The sequence below is a fragment of the Sorex fumeus genome, unplaced genomic scaffold, assembly GCF_029834395.1.
Source record: "Sorex fumeus unplaced genomic scaffold, SorFum_2.1 ptg000122l, whole genome shotgun sequence".
In the NCBI taxonomy this organism is placed as follows: domain Eukaryota; kingdom Metazoa; phylum Chordata; class Mammalia; order Eulipotyphla; family Soricidae; genus Sorex; species Sorex fumeus.
Genome location: NW_026606179.1, coordinates 38,934,311 through 38,951,976, shown reverse-complemented (window position 1 = coordinate 38,951,976; position 17,666 = coordinate 38,934,311). Strand labels below are relative to the sequence as shown.

Genomic DNA, 17,666 nt, shown 5'->3' with positions numbered 1-17,666 from the left:
AGACAGAGCCCTTCCCGGCTTACACTTAGTGCCAGGCCACCCCCAGGTCGGCCTGGGCCTAGAACATTCTCTGAGCACTTCGGCCAGTGGCCGGGAGTGACCCCGTAACCCCGGGTCCCTTCCTCGTCAAGGTCCCCTCAAGGAATCTCAGAGGTTCTTTGCACCACAGCTGAGTGTCCTGAGGTCCCAGAAAGCACCAGCCCAGCAAAACTGGCCTCAGGGGCTGCAATGTAGGGGCACCCCAAGCTGAGTCAGTCCCAGATGTGGAAGGTCCCATGTGGGCTCGTGCCCTGCTGGCCCTCTCTGGCAGCTCCTGTCATTTCTGGGCCTCCAGGATGTTCCACACTGGGCCCAGGTCGTGAGCACCCTGGTTCTGTGGCCCAGGAGAAGCCATTCCTGTCTTGGTCAACACCCTCCTTCCATCCTAACCGTGTCTCTCTCAGGGAGCACCTGGCCAGCGGGGCTGACCGATCTCTTCCTTCTGTCCCCCAAGACGCCAGAGTCCCGCTGGAACACCCCACTCGTCACCCCAGCTGTGGCCACTTCATCACAGCTCTCATCTGCTCAGCCTCTAGCTGGACACAGGCAAGACAGGAGCCTGGACACGGGCAGGACAGGAGCCTGGACACAGGGCAGGCCCTAGTTTTGCTGGCCAGACTTGGCCCAGCATCACTTGGGGCTGGCCCATGGCCAAAGGGGGTGATTTCCCAAACCACTGAGAACCGTTTTTTCATCCACCATGAGCCGGTGTCCCTCTGCCAAGACCAAGTGTGGCAGGAAAATGTGACCCACAGGAGACAGTGACACAGGGGATTCATGATGGGGTCTGGCATGAGTGAGGCCCTCAGCCCCAGCCAGCAGGCACTGGGGCAGATCACACAGCTTAGGCACAGGCGGACACACGTGAGAAGGTTTGGGGCCTCACAGCGTGCCCGGCTCTGAGCACATCGGAGCTGATACCCGGCACCCCCTCGCCACCCCAGTTCTCTTCAGCAGAGCTACTTACATGACGACGAGGGCAGCGTCTCGGGAGTAATCCAGCAGGATCTCATTCAGCCTCACCTGACGCAGGGACTGTGCAAGGACAAGCACACGGTCATTCCCCCCCTCCACAACCCTGAAATAGGGTCCCTCATGCGCCTGACTCTGGGCAGGAAGGATACTCAATACTGCCTGAGGTCCCTGCCCGGCCTTAAGGCCAGAGGGGCACAGAAGGGCACAGCGCAGGGTACAAGCGGCCACTCTGGGGGCTGGAGACAGTCCAGGGGGCTGAGTGCAGGAGGCCGTGCTCCACCCCGGGACCCCATGGTTCCCCCAGCACTGCCAGGTGTGGCTTCCGAAGGCAAAATGAACAAACAACACCCCAACCCTCGGGGCGGGAGCGATAGTCCAGCAGGCAAGGCCTTGGCCTTGCGGGTGGTGGAGGCGGCATCATCCCGCCATTCCATATAGTCTCCTGAGGACTGCCAGGAGTAATTCCTGAGTGAAGAGCCAGGAGTCACCCCTGAACATTGCTGGGTGTGACCCAAAGAGAAACAACAACAACAACAGCAACAACAAGCATTAAAAGGGGGCTGGGGCAATAGTACAGTGGGGAGGGTGTTTGCCTTGTATGCGGCCGACCCGGATTTGATCCCCAGCATCCCGTATGGTCCTCCATGCACTGCCAGGAGTAATTCCTGAGTGCAGAACCAGGAGGAACCCCTGTGCATTTCCGGGTGTGACCCAAAAGGCAAAAAAAAAAAAAAAAAGAAAGAAAGAAAAAGAAAAAAAGCGTTAAAAAACAAACCAACCCGAAGCTTAGCCATGAGAATCGACAGCAGAGAGAATGGGCTTCACCACCAGCTTCCTGTGACGGGGGCCTGGCAGGGGGCTGGTGCACAGAGCAGAGGCCTCACGGGTGAGGGAGGAGTGCCCCGGTAGCACCCCCTACATGTCCTGGGCTCTGCCACGATCCCCATGTGGCTGTCAGCGTGTGAGTTCTGCAGAGGGGTCACTGGGACGATGGGGAGTGCCCTGAAACCTGGGTGGGCTGGGAGGAGAGATTCCCTGCCACCCCACTATTTTTTTCATTGTATTTTTGGTTTGTTTTTGGGGGAGCTGCACCCAGTGTTGCTCAGGGCTTACTCCTGGCACCATACGGGATGCCAGGGGGTGAATCTGAGTTGGCCGTGTGCAAGGCCTTGGCCTCAGTACCATCTCTCCAGCCACGTTGTTTAGTGATGACCGACACTTGGGGTTGGCCACGGTGGGCACCCTCACTCTCACCATAGAAAATAGGAGGGTGCTTCTGGCAGGAACTGCCCTGGGGGCTGGGGGTGTCCAGCAGCACCCCGATGTCTGTGACTTAGTGACAGCACATCTCCAGGGGTGACAGTTCAAGGGTCCCCAAAGGTTACTGAGTGTCCCCGATAGGCAAAGTCACTCCTCTGGGGTGGGTGGGGTAGGGGCAGTGGAACTGTGATTGCCCACCTTAAAATGACCCAGGGCCATAACGGGGGGTTCTGAGAAGTGGGGGTCGGGCTTTCGGCTAGATGTGGGGCAGGGTTTATACCTTTACAGGGAAAGGGGAGCCAGGCCGGGGACAAATTCTGCCTTGGGCGCCAACCCGGCCGCAGGTGTGGCCTCCAGGTCTGCAGTAAAGGTGGGGGGGAAAGGGAGCCCCCCAGGGGTCCAGGGCGGAGGTCTCGGGTGTTCACCTTCAGCCCCCCCTTGGCGGTCCCGAGTCAGGGTTCGAGACAGCCAGCCCCAGGGCGCATCTGAGCCGCACCTTGGCACGGTTCTTGCTGATCTCCTCATCCGAGATCTTCCAGGGACAGTCCCGCCTCAGCTCGGCCACTGTGGCCTCGTCCTTGAAGCCGTCGTTCAGGCGGAAGGGCGCGATCATGTCCTCGAACCGCTTGGTGCTGGGGGCGGAGAGTGGGTGAGGTTGCTAGGTGGGACTCTCTGCCCTTGGTGCCTGCTGCCCTCGAGCCCCCTGCCCCACCCCAGGGTGCTTACTGAGCGTGACTCAGTACTGGCCCCAGGGCAGCGCCACCCCAACTCATGGTCTGGGGTAGTGCAAGAGAACACCGTGCAGACCCTCAGCAGGATGCAGGGGTCTCCCCTGGGCAGCTGGGTGGGGAGTGGGGGCAGGCCGTCAGTCCAAGCGCGGGGCTGATCTAGCTCTGTTTGAGAGCACCCAAAGTCCACCATGGACTCAAGCAAGTGACTCACAGGTAGCCAAGACCTGGTGGAGTCACCTGGGCCTGCACAGAGGGGACGGGCCAGTGTTCCCCCCCCCACCCCGCACCCTTTCCAGGTGCTGAAATGTGGAACAAGACCCTGAGTAGACGAGGAGGTGGGCAGTGCAGTGAGGACGGCTGGGAGGGGGGAGGAGAGGAGAGGGCACCCCCACTGCAGGCGCATGGACCCCGGCAGGGGCAACTATGCAAAGTGGACATTGTCCCCTGAGGTCATGGGAAACTGGGCAGAAATGCAGATTCCCAGGCCCACTCAGGATCCGGGCTGGGGTCCCCAGCAGTCTCCTTGCCAGCCCCCCAGGTGTGCCTGCAAGCCCCAGTACTGGAGGAAACCAGGAATGGAGATGGAAGGGGGACCGTTTAGAAGGAGAAAACTTCCCCTGGGGGTCTCCTGCTGATCTGGAGATGCTGCCGCTGCCGGGTGGCGGGGAAGCCATGGCCAGGCCAGATGGGGCCACCGGCTCCCTCTGCCGCCAACCAAGTCTGTGACAAAGTCCCCAGTCCTGCTACCTTCTTCCCGTGACCCCACCTTCCCGTGACCCCATCTTCCTGAGACCCATCTTCCCGTGACCCTGTCTTCCCATGACCCTGTCTTCCTGTGACCCCATCTTCCCGAGACCCTGTCTTCCAGTGACCCTCCCATGACCCCAATCTCCTCGTGACCCCGTTGTCCCGTGACCCGGTCTCCCTGTGACCCTGTCTTCCATGACCCCATCTTCCTGAGACCCATCTTCCTGTGACCCTGTTTTCCCGTGATGCCATTTTCCCGTGACCCCACCTTCCTGTGACCCCCACCTTCCCGTGACCCTGTCTTCCCATGACCCTGTCTTCCTGTGGCCCCATCTTCCCTGTCTTCCTATGACCCTCCAATGACCCCATCTCCTTGTGACCCCGTTGTCCCATGACCCCATCTCCCTGTGACCCCATCTTCCCATGACCCCATTTTTCCATGATGCCATTTTGCTGTAACCCCCACCTTCCTGTGACCCCACCTTCTTGTGACCCCGTTTTCCTGTGACCCCCACCTTCCCATGACCCCATCTCCCCATGACCCTTTTTTCTCGTGCCTTTCCCACCAGCTCAGCAGAGAGAGGGTGATGGGCAGAGGGGTGGGTGCCCCCCACCCGTCACGCCGCCGTGGGCTCCCAGAACTCACTGCTCAGCCCGAGGTTTCTGGTTGATGTCAGGGAGGACGTGAACTTCATGGAAAGGCAGCCGGAACTTGCTGAGCAGGGAAATGATCCTGGAAGGAAGTGGAGAGTCTCCCAGGCTGCCCTGCCCCGTGGGTGGGCGGGGAAGCTAGAGGCCGCCCAGTCAGTGCTGTGTGTCACATGCAGAGATGCTGCTGGGTCCCCCCTCTGGGGGGGGGGGTGTCAGAGACACAGAGGGGGCACTGACGGGATTTCCTGCGTGGCTGGGGGCGCCGGGCTGCTGTTGGCAGGGGGTGGGGTGCTTGCAGAGCGAAGCCAGGGGGTGGTGGGCCAAGGAAGTCTGGGACCCTCGTCTAAGGGATGGAAAGGTGAAGCTTAAGCAATTCCTGGGGGGGATGAGATAGAAAACAAAGACGACACTGGTGGCCTAAGCAGAGTCTGGAGTCGCAATCCAGACGGAACTGGTTTGTACCTAGCTGTGGATTTGGAGAGCCAGGAAGGCTTCACAGAGGAGGTAGCCAGCTGGCTGGACAGTAAGAGTGCCACAAGCCAAAGAAAATGGGGTAGGGGTGTCTGCGTTGGCATCCCCCAGGGAGCTATCGAGGCGGTCCAGCTGCCCTGGCCCTAGCCCACCCGTCGCCGCAGACCCCAAGGCAGGACTTGGCTTGGGTGACCCGCGAGGAGGTGAGTCTGAGAGACGACACGGGAACTTGGGGACCAGGGTGAGAATCGTGGGGTGAAGGGGAGAGGAAAGAGGAAGAGAAGAACCCAAAGGACCAGGCTGGGGTCCAGCTGTCAAGCTCCGACTGGCCCGGCCCATGCCTAGCTGCAGCTCGGAGCGGGACAGGAAACTGAGTCGGAACCAGCTGTGACCTTCAGTCAAAGTGACCTTTGGGAGCCCTGAGAAGGTGGCTTTGACCTCGCCCAGTACCGCTCCCCTTGGCCTGGCAGGGGCCAGCAGGGCTGGGGACTAGTGGGGGGGTGCTGAGTCACCCTAACTCAGGCTAGGGTTGGGGGTGCTGGCGGGGGGAGGCGGCAAGGGCTCCTCCCAGCCCAGAGTGGCAGAGGCAAAGCCCTTGGGCAAAGCCCACCCACACCCTCTGACTGTCACCTCCGACCTTTAGCCCGCGGGACCTTGGCAGGGAGCAGCTGCCCGACGTCCTCCCCCACATCTCTGCCACTAGCCCGCCTCCTGCCGCCTGTCCCCACCCCAGTGTGACCCTTTTCTGCGGAAGTGCTCCCTTATTCTCAGTCATGTCACGAAAGGAAATGAAACAGCCCCACTTGAAACAGAAACTGCCCGTCTATTCAGCACAGAAACCCAGCAAATAGTGGGCAGTGTGCAGCCTCCGCCAGCTGCTTATGGGGCAGTGAGCGCCCCCTACCGGCCACAGCACTGCAGCGGGATGAAAGGGAGGGGGGTGGTCTCCTGGCCACTGTCCCCTCTGTCTCACCGGAGACAGCTACCAACCCTGGAGGACCTTGCCCAGCAGGAGTCTAGCACCCCCTCGTTTCTCAGGAGGAGGGGGCTTCATTCCACACGGATGCCCCTGGGGGCAGATCTGTGGTCCTCAAGTGCAATGTTCTGGGGCTGAAACCATACTGGGACAGGCAGGGCACTCGCCTTGCAGCCGGCTGACCCAGGCTCGAACCCCGGCATTCTCTCTGGCTCCCTGAGTGCCGCTGGATATGCCCCCCTCCCCCTAAAAAAAAAAACAAAGGGCTGGAGCAGTAGCACAGCGGGGAGGGCACTTGCTCTTCACATGGCCGACCCAGGTTCGATTCCCAGCATCCCATATGGTCCCCGAGCACTGTCAGGAGTAACTCCTGAGTGCAGAGCCAGGAGTAGCCCCTGAGTACCACCGGGTGTGACCCCCAAACCAAAACTGCCAGAGTCTTTTCCGAGCACGACAAGGCCTAGGGTGTCCATCTCTCATTAAAGAGGGACAGGACCCCTCCCCCCCAAGCTGCTCCTGCCCAGATCCCTGGCAGTGCCTTCGGAGAGCACTAAGGGGAGGGGGCAGGAGGGGTCCACTCTGGGAGACTGAGGCATCGCACGTCCTGGCGTGGGGTCCCCACTTACGCCTTTCGCTCCTGGTCCATCCTGTTGATTTGGCCCCCCACGAACACGCGGATCTTGCATTTGCTCCATCTCTTCTTGCGACTCAGGAGGTAGGGGATGAGGAGGGTGAGGCCTGGTAAGGAGGCACCTATGGGTCACGATGCTCTGTGCTTCCCTCCCGGTCTCAGTCTACCCATCTGCAGGCAGGACCCCAGCAGGCAGACAGGGACACTCAGCGCAGGGTCTTACACCCCAGTGAGTGGGCTGGCACTGAATTTATAACCAGGGCGTTGTGTAAAGGCCTAAAAGGTTGGTATTGCTTCAAGATAGAACACTTGAGCCGCGCATAGCTCTAATCTCTCCCCCCAAATCGATCACCTGTGTTTATACTGAGTAATTCCGCACATGTAACTTCACCCTCTGTGCCTCAGTCTCCTGATTTGTCGGGAGGGCTAACAGCAGTTCCTGCCCTGGGTGTACACCGGGCTTAGGAAGCCGTGTGAAGCATTGGGACTTTGTCTGCACCCCATCCGCAGCTGGGACGTCCCTAGGACACGCCCCACGCGAGCCAGCGCGTTCCTTCGTGGTTCAAGCAAAGGTCAGACAAGGACGTGTGGGTGCCCGGCTCTCGGCCGCGGCCAGGGCCGGAAAACACAGCTGAGTCATGTCACCTAAGAAACGTGGAAAACGGCACACTTCTTCGGGAAATAAAGAATATTCTGGAGTGGGTGGAGCTCATGGCTGGAGCACTTGCCCACCACGCGGGAGGTTCCGGGTTGGACCCCCAGCACCGCCAGGAAGGAAGGAAGGAAAGAGGGTCCCTGCACTGCCCCGTCCCCTCACATACACCCCCAGCTGAGGTCACCCAGGCTGGAGCTTTCATCCCTGCTGACCTCAGCTTCCCTGACCCCCAGAGAGCCCCCACTGATCCTCAGAAAGACCAGAGCCCGTGCAAAGGGGCCAAGGCAGCCGGGATGGGACCCTGGGCAGGGCTTTCTGAGCCGCGTGGACAGATAGGCTGGGGGGCAGAGCACGGGGCTGACTGAATGGCGGGAGGGGAGGGGTTGGGGGGGCGCTGACCTCCGTCATCGAACAGCCAGTAGATGTCGATGGTCTTCTTGCCCTGCTCAGCCTGGAAGATGGTGCTGGCCTGCTCCTCCCGGACCAGCGCTTCGGGGTCCACTGAGGGGCGGGGGGTACCCTCAGGACAGCGTCCACCAAGCCCGCTGGCCTGGCCACGCTGACCACACAGTGCCAGAAGTCCTCGTCCTCCCTGCTGGTGACTCTCAGGGGACACTGACACTGGCTGCTGTGCTGGGCGCTGGAAGGTGGGCTGAACAGGGCCCCGGGATGAACCCCAGGATCGGGGGAAGGGTGATGGGGAGATGGGGGGTCTTCCACAGGCCCACCAGGTGCTCTAGCTTCTGCCCTGGGGGTCCCCTGGTGGAGGGCCCGAGGAAGAAGCTTGCTCTGCAGTCCCTGCTGCTAACATTAGGGGGCGCCTCGAGGGGCAGACAGAGCACTGAGGGTTCCCTCTCCCCCCTGGGGTCACCGCGTGCAGGTTCTTAGCTGCACCCGGCTCACTAGCCAGAGGAGAGCTCCCGGGGGGCCCCCCAGCACCCTGGGACGTGAGGCGCCCTGAGGCGCGGGAGGGGCGGGACTGACGTGTGCCTGACATGGAGGCTCTGGCCCGGCCGCTGCCGCCGTCCTTCCCGTCCTCTGCTGGCTCAAACACGGGACTGACTGCAAGAGAAGGGGGCCGGCCCCACCCCTCAGGACCAGCCCCTTCTGGACAGGACCCCGGCCAGGAGTCCTGCGGCCTGTCCTCAGGCCCCCTCCTCCGAGGGGCCCTCCCTGACTGCACACCCGGACTCCTGGGTCCACTCAGGGAGTGTCAGCGTGTCCTGCCTCCTGCCTCCAGGGCACACGCTGCTGCCCCCATCCTGTGGTGGGGGCAGAGACTGCCCTGCACCCGGCTTGCCCTTGGCACTTGCTCAACTCTGCAGGGAGGACTCCCCCAAACCCTCAGCTCTGCACTCCCCCTACTCCCTCATCTCCGCAGGAGCACCCCCATCCCCTCAGCTCTGCCAGGTGGGCCAGTGTGGACTCCAAAGACACAGCTCAGAGGGCTGGATCATGGGTTCAAGCCTGGGCACTGCAAGCACCTCCAGGAGTGAGTCCCGAGCACCGAGCCAGGAGTAGCCCACAGTACAGATAGGTGTAGACCCAAATCAGGAAAGAAGGAAGGAAGGAAGGAAGGAAGGAAGGAAGGAAGGAGCGAGCAAGAGAAGGAGGGGGAGGGAAGGAGGGAAGAAGGGGAGGGAGGGAAAGAAAGAAAAGAGAAAGAAAGAAAAATAGAGAGGAAGAGGAAGGGAGGAAAGGAAAGGAGGGAGGAGAAAGAAAAAGAAAGAAAGAATGAATGAATGAAAGGAAGGGAGAGGAGAGGAGAGGAGAGAGAGGAGAGGAGAGGAGAGGAGAGGAGAGGAGAGGAGAGGAGAGGAGAGGAGAGGAGAGGAGAGGAGAGGAGAGGAGAGGAGAGGAGAGGAGAGGAGAAGGAAGGAAGGCAGGATGGGAGGATGGGAGGAAGGAAGGAGGAAGGGAGAGGGAAGGAGGGAGAGAGGGAGGGAGGGGCAGCTTCCTAGTTCCCGCTAGTTCCCGTCTCTGTCATTCTCTCCACATCTGCCTGTGCAGGCCATGGTCCATGGGAGCGAACGTCAGGCCCAGCCCTGCCTGGTGCCCCAGCGATGCTCTTGGAGGCCAGTGGCATCTGCTTGCAAGAGCTCGCGCAGACTCAAGAGCTCTGCATCCAGGCCCCTTCCTGCCCCACTATGGGCCACAGCCCCCTCCTCTCTCTGGCCTGAGGCCTCTGAGGGGTCAGCACAAGCTCGTTCCCTAGTCAGGGGTCTTCCTGGCAGTCTTGCAGCCCCGGGGAACACGCCTACCCATGCCCCCCTCTCTTCCCCCGCCATTGAGTGAAGATGGGGTTCCAGGGCCTCGTGGGGTGCACTGGTCCTCAGGTACTCACTGTGTGCCTGCATCACCTCTGAGACGTTGAGTCCCTCCCGCATCCTCAGGACACACACGCCGTAGTTGAAGTCAAAGGCATCGCTGGCGAGAGGGGAGACGGGTCAGGCTCCTCGGGCCAGCCCTGCTTGGTGGTGCCCCAGGGACGCCTGGGGCCAGACCTTGGCTCCTTCCTGCAGCCCAGAAACCGGTGGCCGGGCCTGCCCCACAGAGCCTTCTCTGGGCACGACACGAGCTCTAGTCTGGGCCTGTGCACTAGGGGGAAACCGAGCCAGGCTGGGAAAACCCTCACCCCTCTGTCCATGGATTGGGGGCTGGGGAGAGGGCTGCCGTCATGCTCAGGAATGACAGGAATGACTGAGGCAGAGCCCGAAGAATGACCTTGGGGGTGCAGCAAGGCATGGTTTGGGAGCTCGGAAGGTTCTCGGCCTGGGGCCTCCCTCTGCGGACCTCTCTGGATTCCCACCTGGGCAGACCTCTCCTTAGCAGACCCAGGGTGTGGGGCCGGGAGTTGGGGTTCTCACGCCTTCTGGGAGTTACCAGAGCAGCCCAGAGGCGTGGCTGAGACTCCCAGCTGCGGCTGGCCCACGGGAAGTGGGGCCTGGACTCCCTGCCAGCCCGCCGCCCCCTAAATGCCCCTGCGCGCTGCCTCCTCCTCTCTTCTCTTCCGGACCTGGCCGAGCAGGCTTGGGGGGTCACCTCAAAATTCCCAGGGAGTTCAGCCCCCGCGGCCCCAGACCTGTCACCCCCAGGGGGTCTGGCTGAGTCTCTGCTCAGGGACACCCTCAGAGTGAGCTCAGCCTCCTGCAGCCATGACAGCACCCAGTCTCCCTCAGAAACCCACATTTACTTCTTTATTTTTTTGCTTTTGGGGTCACACCCAGCACTGACTTGATCCTGCTTCTGCGTTCAGGAGTCACTCCTGGAGGTGCTCCAGGGACCATATGGGATGCCGGCGATCAAATCCAGGTCAGCGGCGTGCAAGGCAGAATATCTGACCTGCTGTACTATTGCTCTGGGCCCGGAAATGCCCCATTTTTAACCTCTTGGGGGAGCTAGGAGACGCGGCAACACCGTGCCCACACTGACCTGGGCGCAGCGGGCGTGAGAGTGTCCCCACTGCTCCCTCCTGCCCCAGCCTGGCTCACTTCACTGTCACCTGCCTGCCCCTGCCCACCTAGAAGCTCCAGGCCCACGGGTCTGAGTGGGGACGCCTCAGTTGGCCTCATTTCCCACGAACCAAAGACTCAGGTTCTCACTGCGCCCTCTGTGCTGCCTCTGCTTCCTACAGTGCCCGGAACCCAGACGGCTCAGATCAGGAGAACCGAGCCTGTGAGCCCCGCCCCTGAGCACAGCCCATGACCCTCACCTGTGGCCCCAGCCCATGGGTCCAGCCCGCGACCCCAGTCCATGACCCTAGTCTGTGACCCCAGCCCATGGACTCAGCCCATGACCTTCACCTGTAACCCCAGCCCATGACCCTCACCTGTGACCCCAGCCCATGATCCCAGCCCATAGGCCCAGCCTATGACCCCCAGCTCATGACCCTAACCTGTGACCCCAGCCAATGGACTCAGCCCATGACCTTCACCTGTAACCCCAGCCCATGACCCTCACCTGTGACCCCAGCCCATGACCCCAGCCCATAGGCCCAGCCTGTGACCCCCAGCTCATGACCCTAACCTGTGACCCCAGCCCATGGGCCCAGCCTGTGACCCTCGCCCATGACCCCCAGTCCATGACCCTAGCCTATGACCCCAGCCCACGAGCTCAGCCTGTGAGCCTATCCATACACACACACACACACACACACACACACACACACACACACACACCTGCTATGCCCTCAGGTCATGTCCCCATTTGGTACCCGCTGTGCCACCCCAGGCCTGCCCTGGGCCTCACTCACTGCAGGATGCCGATGTAGTCCTCCACTGTGGCTGGGTGGGCCGATTGCCAGTTCCTCTTGAAGCCCACCACCAGGATGTTGGGCTTCATTCTGCCCAGGCCCGAGGCCTGCAGGGGTGGGGGGAGGGTCAGTAGGAGAGCAGGGCTGTGATCAGCCCAGGAGGTACAGCCCCAGCAGTGTGGGGCTTTGTCTGCCCAACACCTGCCCCCAGGTGGCCCAGGCCCATACCCATGCATGTGGGGGACTGGGGTGAGTCCTTGCACAGCACAACACAGCCCTCCAGACAGATGGGGTGACCCCACAAAGCTGGGAGCAGCCCCGAGGACCTCTGGTATGGCCCCTGAAAATGTATATACGTGTATATATTTACTTTTCTCTCAATTGAGCTTTCTCTCACCCTATAAGTGTGTGTGTGTGTGTGTGTGTGTGTGTGTGTGTGTGTGTGTGGTGCGCACTGTGTTTTGTTGTTGTTGTTTGTTTTGGGACTCAGGGCCTAAATGTGTATGTGTATGTGTGTATGTGCATGTGTGTTTTGTTGTCTCATTTGTTCTTAGATTCAGGGTTTAAATTAAATGTGTGTATGTGTGTTTTGATATCGTTGTTGTTTGTTTGGGAACTCAGGGTCTAAATGTGTGTGTGTGTTTTGTTGTCTTGTTGTTTGTTTGGGGACTCAGGGCCTGCTCCTGGCTCCACACCCAGGGATCCCTCCTGGCGGAGAATCAGGGAGCAGATGTGATGCCGGGGATCAACCCAGGGTCAGTTGAGCTCAAGGCAAGCCCGGACTCACCTCCTCTCCCTCCGCCCCATCAATTCTCTCTCAACCCGAAAAACCAACCAAGAACTGCGTAGGGCGCCCGCCCCGGGTCCCAGGCCCTGCCGAGCCACGTCCTCAGAGGCGCCCTCACCGCCCAGCCCTCAGCACCTGCATGAGGACCTGCACCCCGCCACGCAGGTCCTCGGCCACCACGTCCGAGTAGAAGGCCTTGATCTTCCTCTTGTTCAGCCACTTGGTGTGGCCGTTGGCGATGAGCCGGAGCTCGGGCATCCGCTGTTTGCGGGGTCCCTGGTGGGGTGGGGGGACATCAGCGCTGCTCCCCCCCCAACCCTGAGACTCCCCAGCCCCCAGAGGAGGTGGGGGAGGGGGGAAGAGAGAGGGGGTTAGGAAAGGAGTTGAGAAGCAAGGGGTGGAGAGAGGGGGTCGCAGGGACGCAACTTAGCGGGGCCCGGCCAGGTCCCACCTGTCACCTTTGCCCTCCAACCTCGCCTTCCTCCCGCTGCCCCCCATGCCTCTGGGAGCCCCCCAACCCCACCCTCACCCAGGGGCACCCACGATCAGCACGTGGCCACAGATCATCAGGCTGAGGTTCCGGGTGAAGGTGCCCACGAAGTCCACCAGGGCTGGCCGGAAGTTGGGGGGCCCCGTGAGCACCAGGCACTGGGGGCTGGCAGGGAGAGGAGAAGGCTCAGGCAGCAGACCGCACCCCGGGGTGCAGGCAGGGTCCGGCTGCTGCCTCCTAGATGAGCCTCACACTGCTCCCTGCACCCTCATCTTTCCAGGTGGGATTCAGGCCAACTTTCCGGGTCTTCCCCTCTCCTGGACACCCTCACGTGGGATCTCCTTTGTGTCCCTCCTGCTCAGGTCACCGGAATTCTATAAGCTTGGTGTGTCACCTGGGGGGTGACCAGGGTTGTGGGCCATCACCTGGCACCAGGCAAAGCTGGACGAAATCAGTCCCTCTCCAGCTGTGTGGCCCAGGGCCAGTCACTGAACCTCCCTGAGCCTCAGTGGACCTCTGGGAAGAGGGTTGGCCATTGCTTCTACCTTGGAGGGGCTGGTGAGGCAGGCTTAGGTCTCCCCACACTGAGAGGGGCCCAGGCATCCATGAGCACTGGTTCTGCGAGGAGTAGGGGGAGGCCCGTGACCCCTCCCCCAGAAGGGGGTCAGTGCCTTGATCAGGGATGGCTGAGGTGGGTCCCCCCCTCCGCAGTTCATCTGCACGAGGCCCTGCTATGGAAACTGAGGCACACACAGCTCCCAGCACTGAGGCTGGGTGGGTCCTGGCCAGTGTCCAGCCATGTGGAGGGGGTCCACCCTCGCATCTGTGGCTGCCTGAGGCTAATGTCACTCACCCGCAGTATTTTCTGGGTTTTTTTTTTTTTGGTGTATTTTTTGGGAGGTCATGTTCAGGGTTGACTCCTGACTCCTGACTCTGTGCTCAGGAATCTCTCCTGGTGGTGTGGGGGGGACTGTCGGGGATGCCGGGGATCTAACCTAGATGGGCCGCGAACAAGGTCAGCGCCCTTCCCGCCCTGCTCACCGGTAGTTCTTGATGTGATCCTCCACCTCGTTGAGGCCCACGGAGTAGCTGAGGGCCATGTTGTAGGACCCGGCCTGCACGGACGAGCCCCAGTTCACCTCTGATGGGGACAGTGAGTGGGAGGTTAGAAACCGGGCAGGGGTGGGGCACAGAGGAGGGAAGGGGCGGCCTACTGTGAGCACAGAGCCCAGTGGGGGTGGGAGGGCACAGCCGACAGAGGGGTCCTAGCCTGCACAACCCGCAGGGCAGCCTGGGTCAGAGTTCAGGAGCAGCTCTGAGCGTGCACCCCCCGGCCAGGGCCCCCCGGGAGGGTCAGAGGACAAGCCTGGGTGGGGGTCCTGAGGCGTGGGGGTGGGGGACACACCTGGCTTCTTGTAGATGACGTAGAGCAGCAGGAAGAGGACCATGCCGATGGCGATGAGGGCCGCCCACCAGGTGAGGAGGAACATGATGAGCACCGAGACCACTGCCCCGAATAGTGCCGCCCACTTGCTGTAGTAGCGGAATGAGGGTCTCCAACCTGGGTGTGGGCATGGGACAGCGGGCACTCAGCTCCCATGCCGAGGCTACAGCCCCCATCTCGGCTGGTGCCCATCCACCCAGTGACAGCCGGAACCTGGCCGGGGGTAGCTTCCAACGCCCCACAGAGCTGGGGGTGGGGGCTGGGCGGATGGGCGGGCAGGATGCCGTTCTTCCAGAGGCTGGGCCAGGGACATCGGACAACAGCTAAGGGTGTTTCCGAAGCACCATGGCCAGCCACCAACTCTCCAGCGACTTGGGGCTGGTTTTATTTATGTAAAAAAAAAAAATTAGGAGAGTCTCCATGAGAATGAAGTTAGTCAGAGGGACGACTCATCTCATCCACAGGCACTGGTAGAGAAACTTAGAAGTGGAGAAACTAATGCCCAAAGGCAACAGAAACCAAAGTGCAGGAGAACTGGGCCTTCAGTAGGAGGCTGGCCACCTGGGTGGGGTGGGAGAACTAAGATCAACAAAAGAGATCCCCTAGGGCAATGGTGGAGGGAGGGAGAGGGGGGTGGCAGGGAAGCTAGAACACTGTTGGAGGGATTGGTGTTGGGATATTGTACCCTTGAAGCTTAATCATAAGGGACTTTGTAATTCACGGGGATTCAATTAAATATATGATGTCACGGTCGCGGTCCTCCCGTTGTTCATAGATTTGCTCGAGCGGGCCCAGTAACGTCTCCACTGGAGACTTTGTTGTTACTGTGTTTGGCATATCGAATATGTCACGGGGAGCTTGCCAGGCTCTGCCGTGCGGGCGAGATACTCTCGGTAGCTTGCCGGGCTCTCCGAGAGGGGCGGAGGAATCGAACTCGGGTTGGCCATGTTGGCTGCTTGTAAGGCAAACGCCCTACCGCTGTGCTATCGCTCCAGCCCTATTATATGTGTGTGTGTGTGTGTGTGTGTGTGTGTGTGTGTGTGTGTGTGTGTATTTTGAGGGGGTCACACTGTGTGGTGCTCATGGGTCACTCCTGACTCTGCACTCAAAGTTCACCACCCCTGGCAATGCAAGGGAGACCATAGGGACCAAATCCGGGTTGACCGCGTGCAAGATCTCTTGTCCTGTCTCTCCAGCCCGAGGGCTAGCCTGAAATCTTCTTGAAGGGCCTGGTAGATGGGTCAGGGCTGGAGCTCACGCTTTGTGTCCAGGAGCCCTGGGCTTGATCCCAGCACCACGTGACCCCTAGCACTACCAGGAGCGACCCCCAAAACCATCAGGCGTGCTCCCTCTCCAACTCCCACAAAAGTTTTCTTGGCTGTTATCCTCTGTACATTTTCCTAGTAACGCACAGATCTACACGCTCTGTAAGTGGCGCCCCCTAGCGTTGAACAAGGTCCAAGCTACAGCAACCTTATCAGGGCTGGGTTGGCGGTGAATCTCTTCCCTCTGGGTGGGGTGGGGAGTCGGGGCAGAGACCCCTGACTCCTGTGCAGTGGAGGCAGGGGTGGGGAGGGCTTTACCTTGGCTCTTCCTGATACCCTGTCCACGGCTCCCTTGCGCTCTGATGTGATCTGGCAGGTGCCCAGGGTCATTCGTTCCTTCCACCCCTCCCTCCCTCCTCCACGATGCCCAGGTTTGGAGCCGGGATGGTGGGGAATGGGGAGGGGTGCTTACCCGGTGAGTTGGTGATGGAGGCGTGGAAGCAGCTGAAGTTGATGAGGGCGTAGGAGCACAGGAAAAAGTTGGAAATGATGGGGGCGATGGTGTTGAGCTCGGCTGCGGGGACCCAGGGAGAGAGACAGAACAGGCTGGTGGGTCCTTTCTCACTCAGCCCCCGCAGGGCGAGGTGCCCCAGGCTAGTCACTGTGGCTGAGGGAGACTCAGCCTTCTCATCTGTAAAATGGGTCCATCACTTTGTGATGCGCGAAGGGCTTGAGATTTGCAAATGGCAAACTGCTGGCTTTGAAGAAGTGTGCTAGGAGGCGGTGGTGATGGCAGCAGGTCTTTGTTGTGAGCATAGATGATGTTAAGAGATGCATGACACGGCGTGACACCGGACACAGCCCTACCCTGAAGCCTAAGACTCCGGCCCCGGGCTCTACCCCAGTAACCCATGGAGTGTTCCCCAGCACCTCCGGTCGCTGGCACACGTGTCCTTGTCTTGGGCCTCCTCAAATGAGACAAGCGTTTCTTCCCTGTTGGTGACTCACCCTGACCCCAGAGTTTTTGAGGTTCTCAGACCGATGTCCTGGCTGGAGCACCAGGCTCCGGAGGGATGGGCTGGGGCAGGAGACAGAGATGGGCCTGGGAGCATCTATGTGGCCTAGAGGTGGGGGCCGAGGGCCAGGCGGGGCAGGGGAGGCTCCCAGGGGTGCAGGTGACTAGACCGTGGGGGTGTCCCGTGACTCGGTGATGAGCAGTGGGGCTCCCTGGGGCAGGAAGGGGCTGGGCCCCGGGACCCCCCCACCCTCTGCCCTGGGGAGCAGGGTCCAGGGGACCATCACAGGTTTGTGGGGTGGGGCTGCCTCTCCCCCAGTGGGGCCCCTCCTGGGCTAGTGGACCGGGAGCTCCTGGGGGCTGTGCTCTCTGCACTGCCTTAGCATTCCACCGCGCAGACGAAAAACGGTCTCAGGTGAGTGCAGGTTTATCTAGGTCTGGCATGTGGCGAGACCAGGAGAGAAAGGCCACCATCTCACTGGCCACCTGCCTCACTGGCCACGCATCTCACTGGCCACTGGCCTCACTAGCCACCGCCCTCACTGGCCACCCACCTCACTGGCCACCCAGCTTACTGGCCATCCATTTCATTTGCTACACACCTCATTGACCACCCGCCTCACTGACCATCCATCTCACTGGCCATTCACCTCACTGGCCACCCATCTTACTGGCTACCCACTTCACTGGCCACCTGCCTCACTGGCGACCCACCTCAGTGACTAACTGAGCTTTTTTCCCTAAACACCCCCCTTTCTACCACAGTCTCAGCTTGAAAGCTTAGGGATCTGAGGGATGAGGCTGCCCCACTTCTTTTTTTCTTTTTTGGGTCACACCTGGTGATGCTCGGGGGTTACTCCTGGCTCTGAACTCAGGAATCACTCCTGGCGGTTTGAATCACTCAGGGGACCATATAGGATGCCGAGGATTGAACCTGGGTCAGCCGCATGCAAGGCAAGTACCCTACCTGTTATACTATCACTCTGGCCCCTGTCCCACTTCTAAAGAAGGGGCAGTTCTCTGTCTGGGCACCACAGGTTGCAGGGTGAAAGTGTTCCAGCTGCCTGGACGTGGCCCCATGGAGAGTCACTCATGGCCAGGTGGAGGGCTCAGAGGGATGGAGTGCAGGTCTGAAGTGCTCAGGGCGCTGGGAGCCATCCCCGGCACCACCCAGCCTCCCAAAACATCGCCTAGTCCAGCCCTGAAGGCCTCCCCCAGAAAGGATCATTTGTGCCCATCACGGCAGGCCCAGATTCCCTGGGCACCGGGGAGCAGAC

The 17,666-nt window shown here is 60.7% G+C and overlaps 1 protein-coding gene across 3 annotated transcripts in view; it reads right to left on the bottom strand.

Moving 5' to 3' along the window:
* Positions 1–17,666, bottom strand: part of SLC12A3 (solute carrier family 12 member 3) — a 33,502-nt gene that overhangs the window by 4,473 nt on the left and 11,363 nt on the right. For 2 of the 3 annotated variants that reach the window (XM_056136443.1, XM_056136444.1), the window contains exons 13-26: positions 15,847–15,948; positions 14,071–14,226; positions 13,707–13,806; positions 12,719–12,830; positions 12,311–12,451; positions 11,389–11,495; positions 9,481–9,563; positions 8,160–8,198; positions 8,008–8,019; positions 7,536–7,637; positions 6,477–6,588; positions 4,399–4,485; positions 2,771–2,906; positions 1,007–1,074 (exon numbers count right to left, since the gene is read on the bottom strand). In XM_056136443.1, coding sequence (XP_055992418.1) covers positions 1,007–1,074; positions 2,771–2,906; positions 4,399–4,485; positions 6,477–6,588; positions 7,536–7,637; positions 8,008–8,019; positions 8,160–8,198; positions 9,481–9,563; positions 11,389–11,495; positions 12,311–12,451; positions 12,719–12,830; positions 13,707–13,806; positions 14,071–14,226; positions 15,847–15,948 — 1,357 coding nt within the window. Of the gene's footprint in view, positions 1–1,006; positions 1,075–2,770; positions 2,907–4,398; positions 4,486–6,476; positions 6,589–7,535; positions 7,638–8,007; positions 8,020–8,120; positions 8,199–9,480; positions 9,564–11,388; positions 11,496–12,310; positions 12,452–12,718; positions 12,831–13,706; positions 13,807–14,070; positions 14,227–15,846; positions 15,949–17,666 lie in introns of all 3 variants that reach the window. The other variant, XM_056136442.1, reaches the window with a different exon arrangement.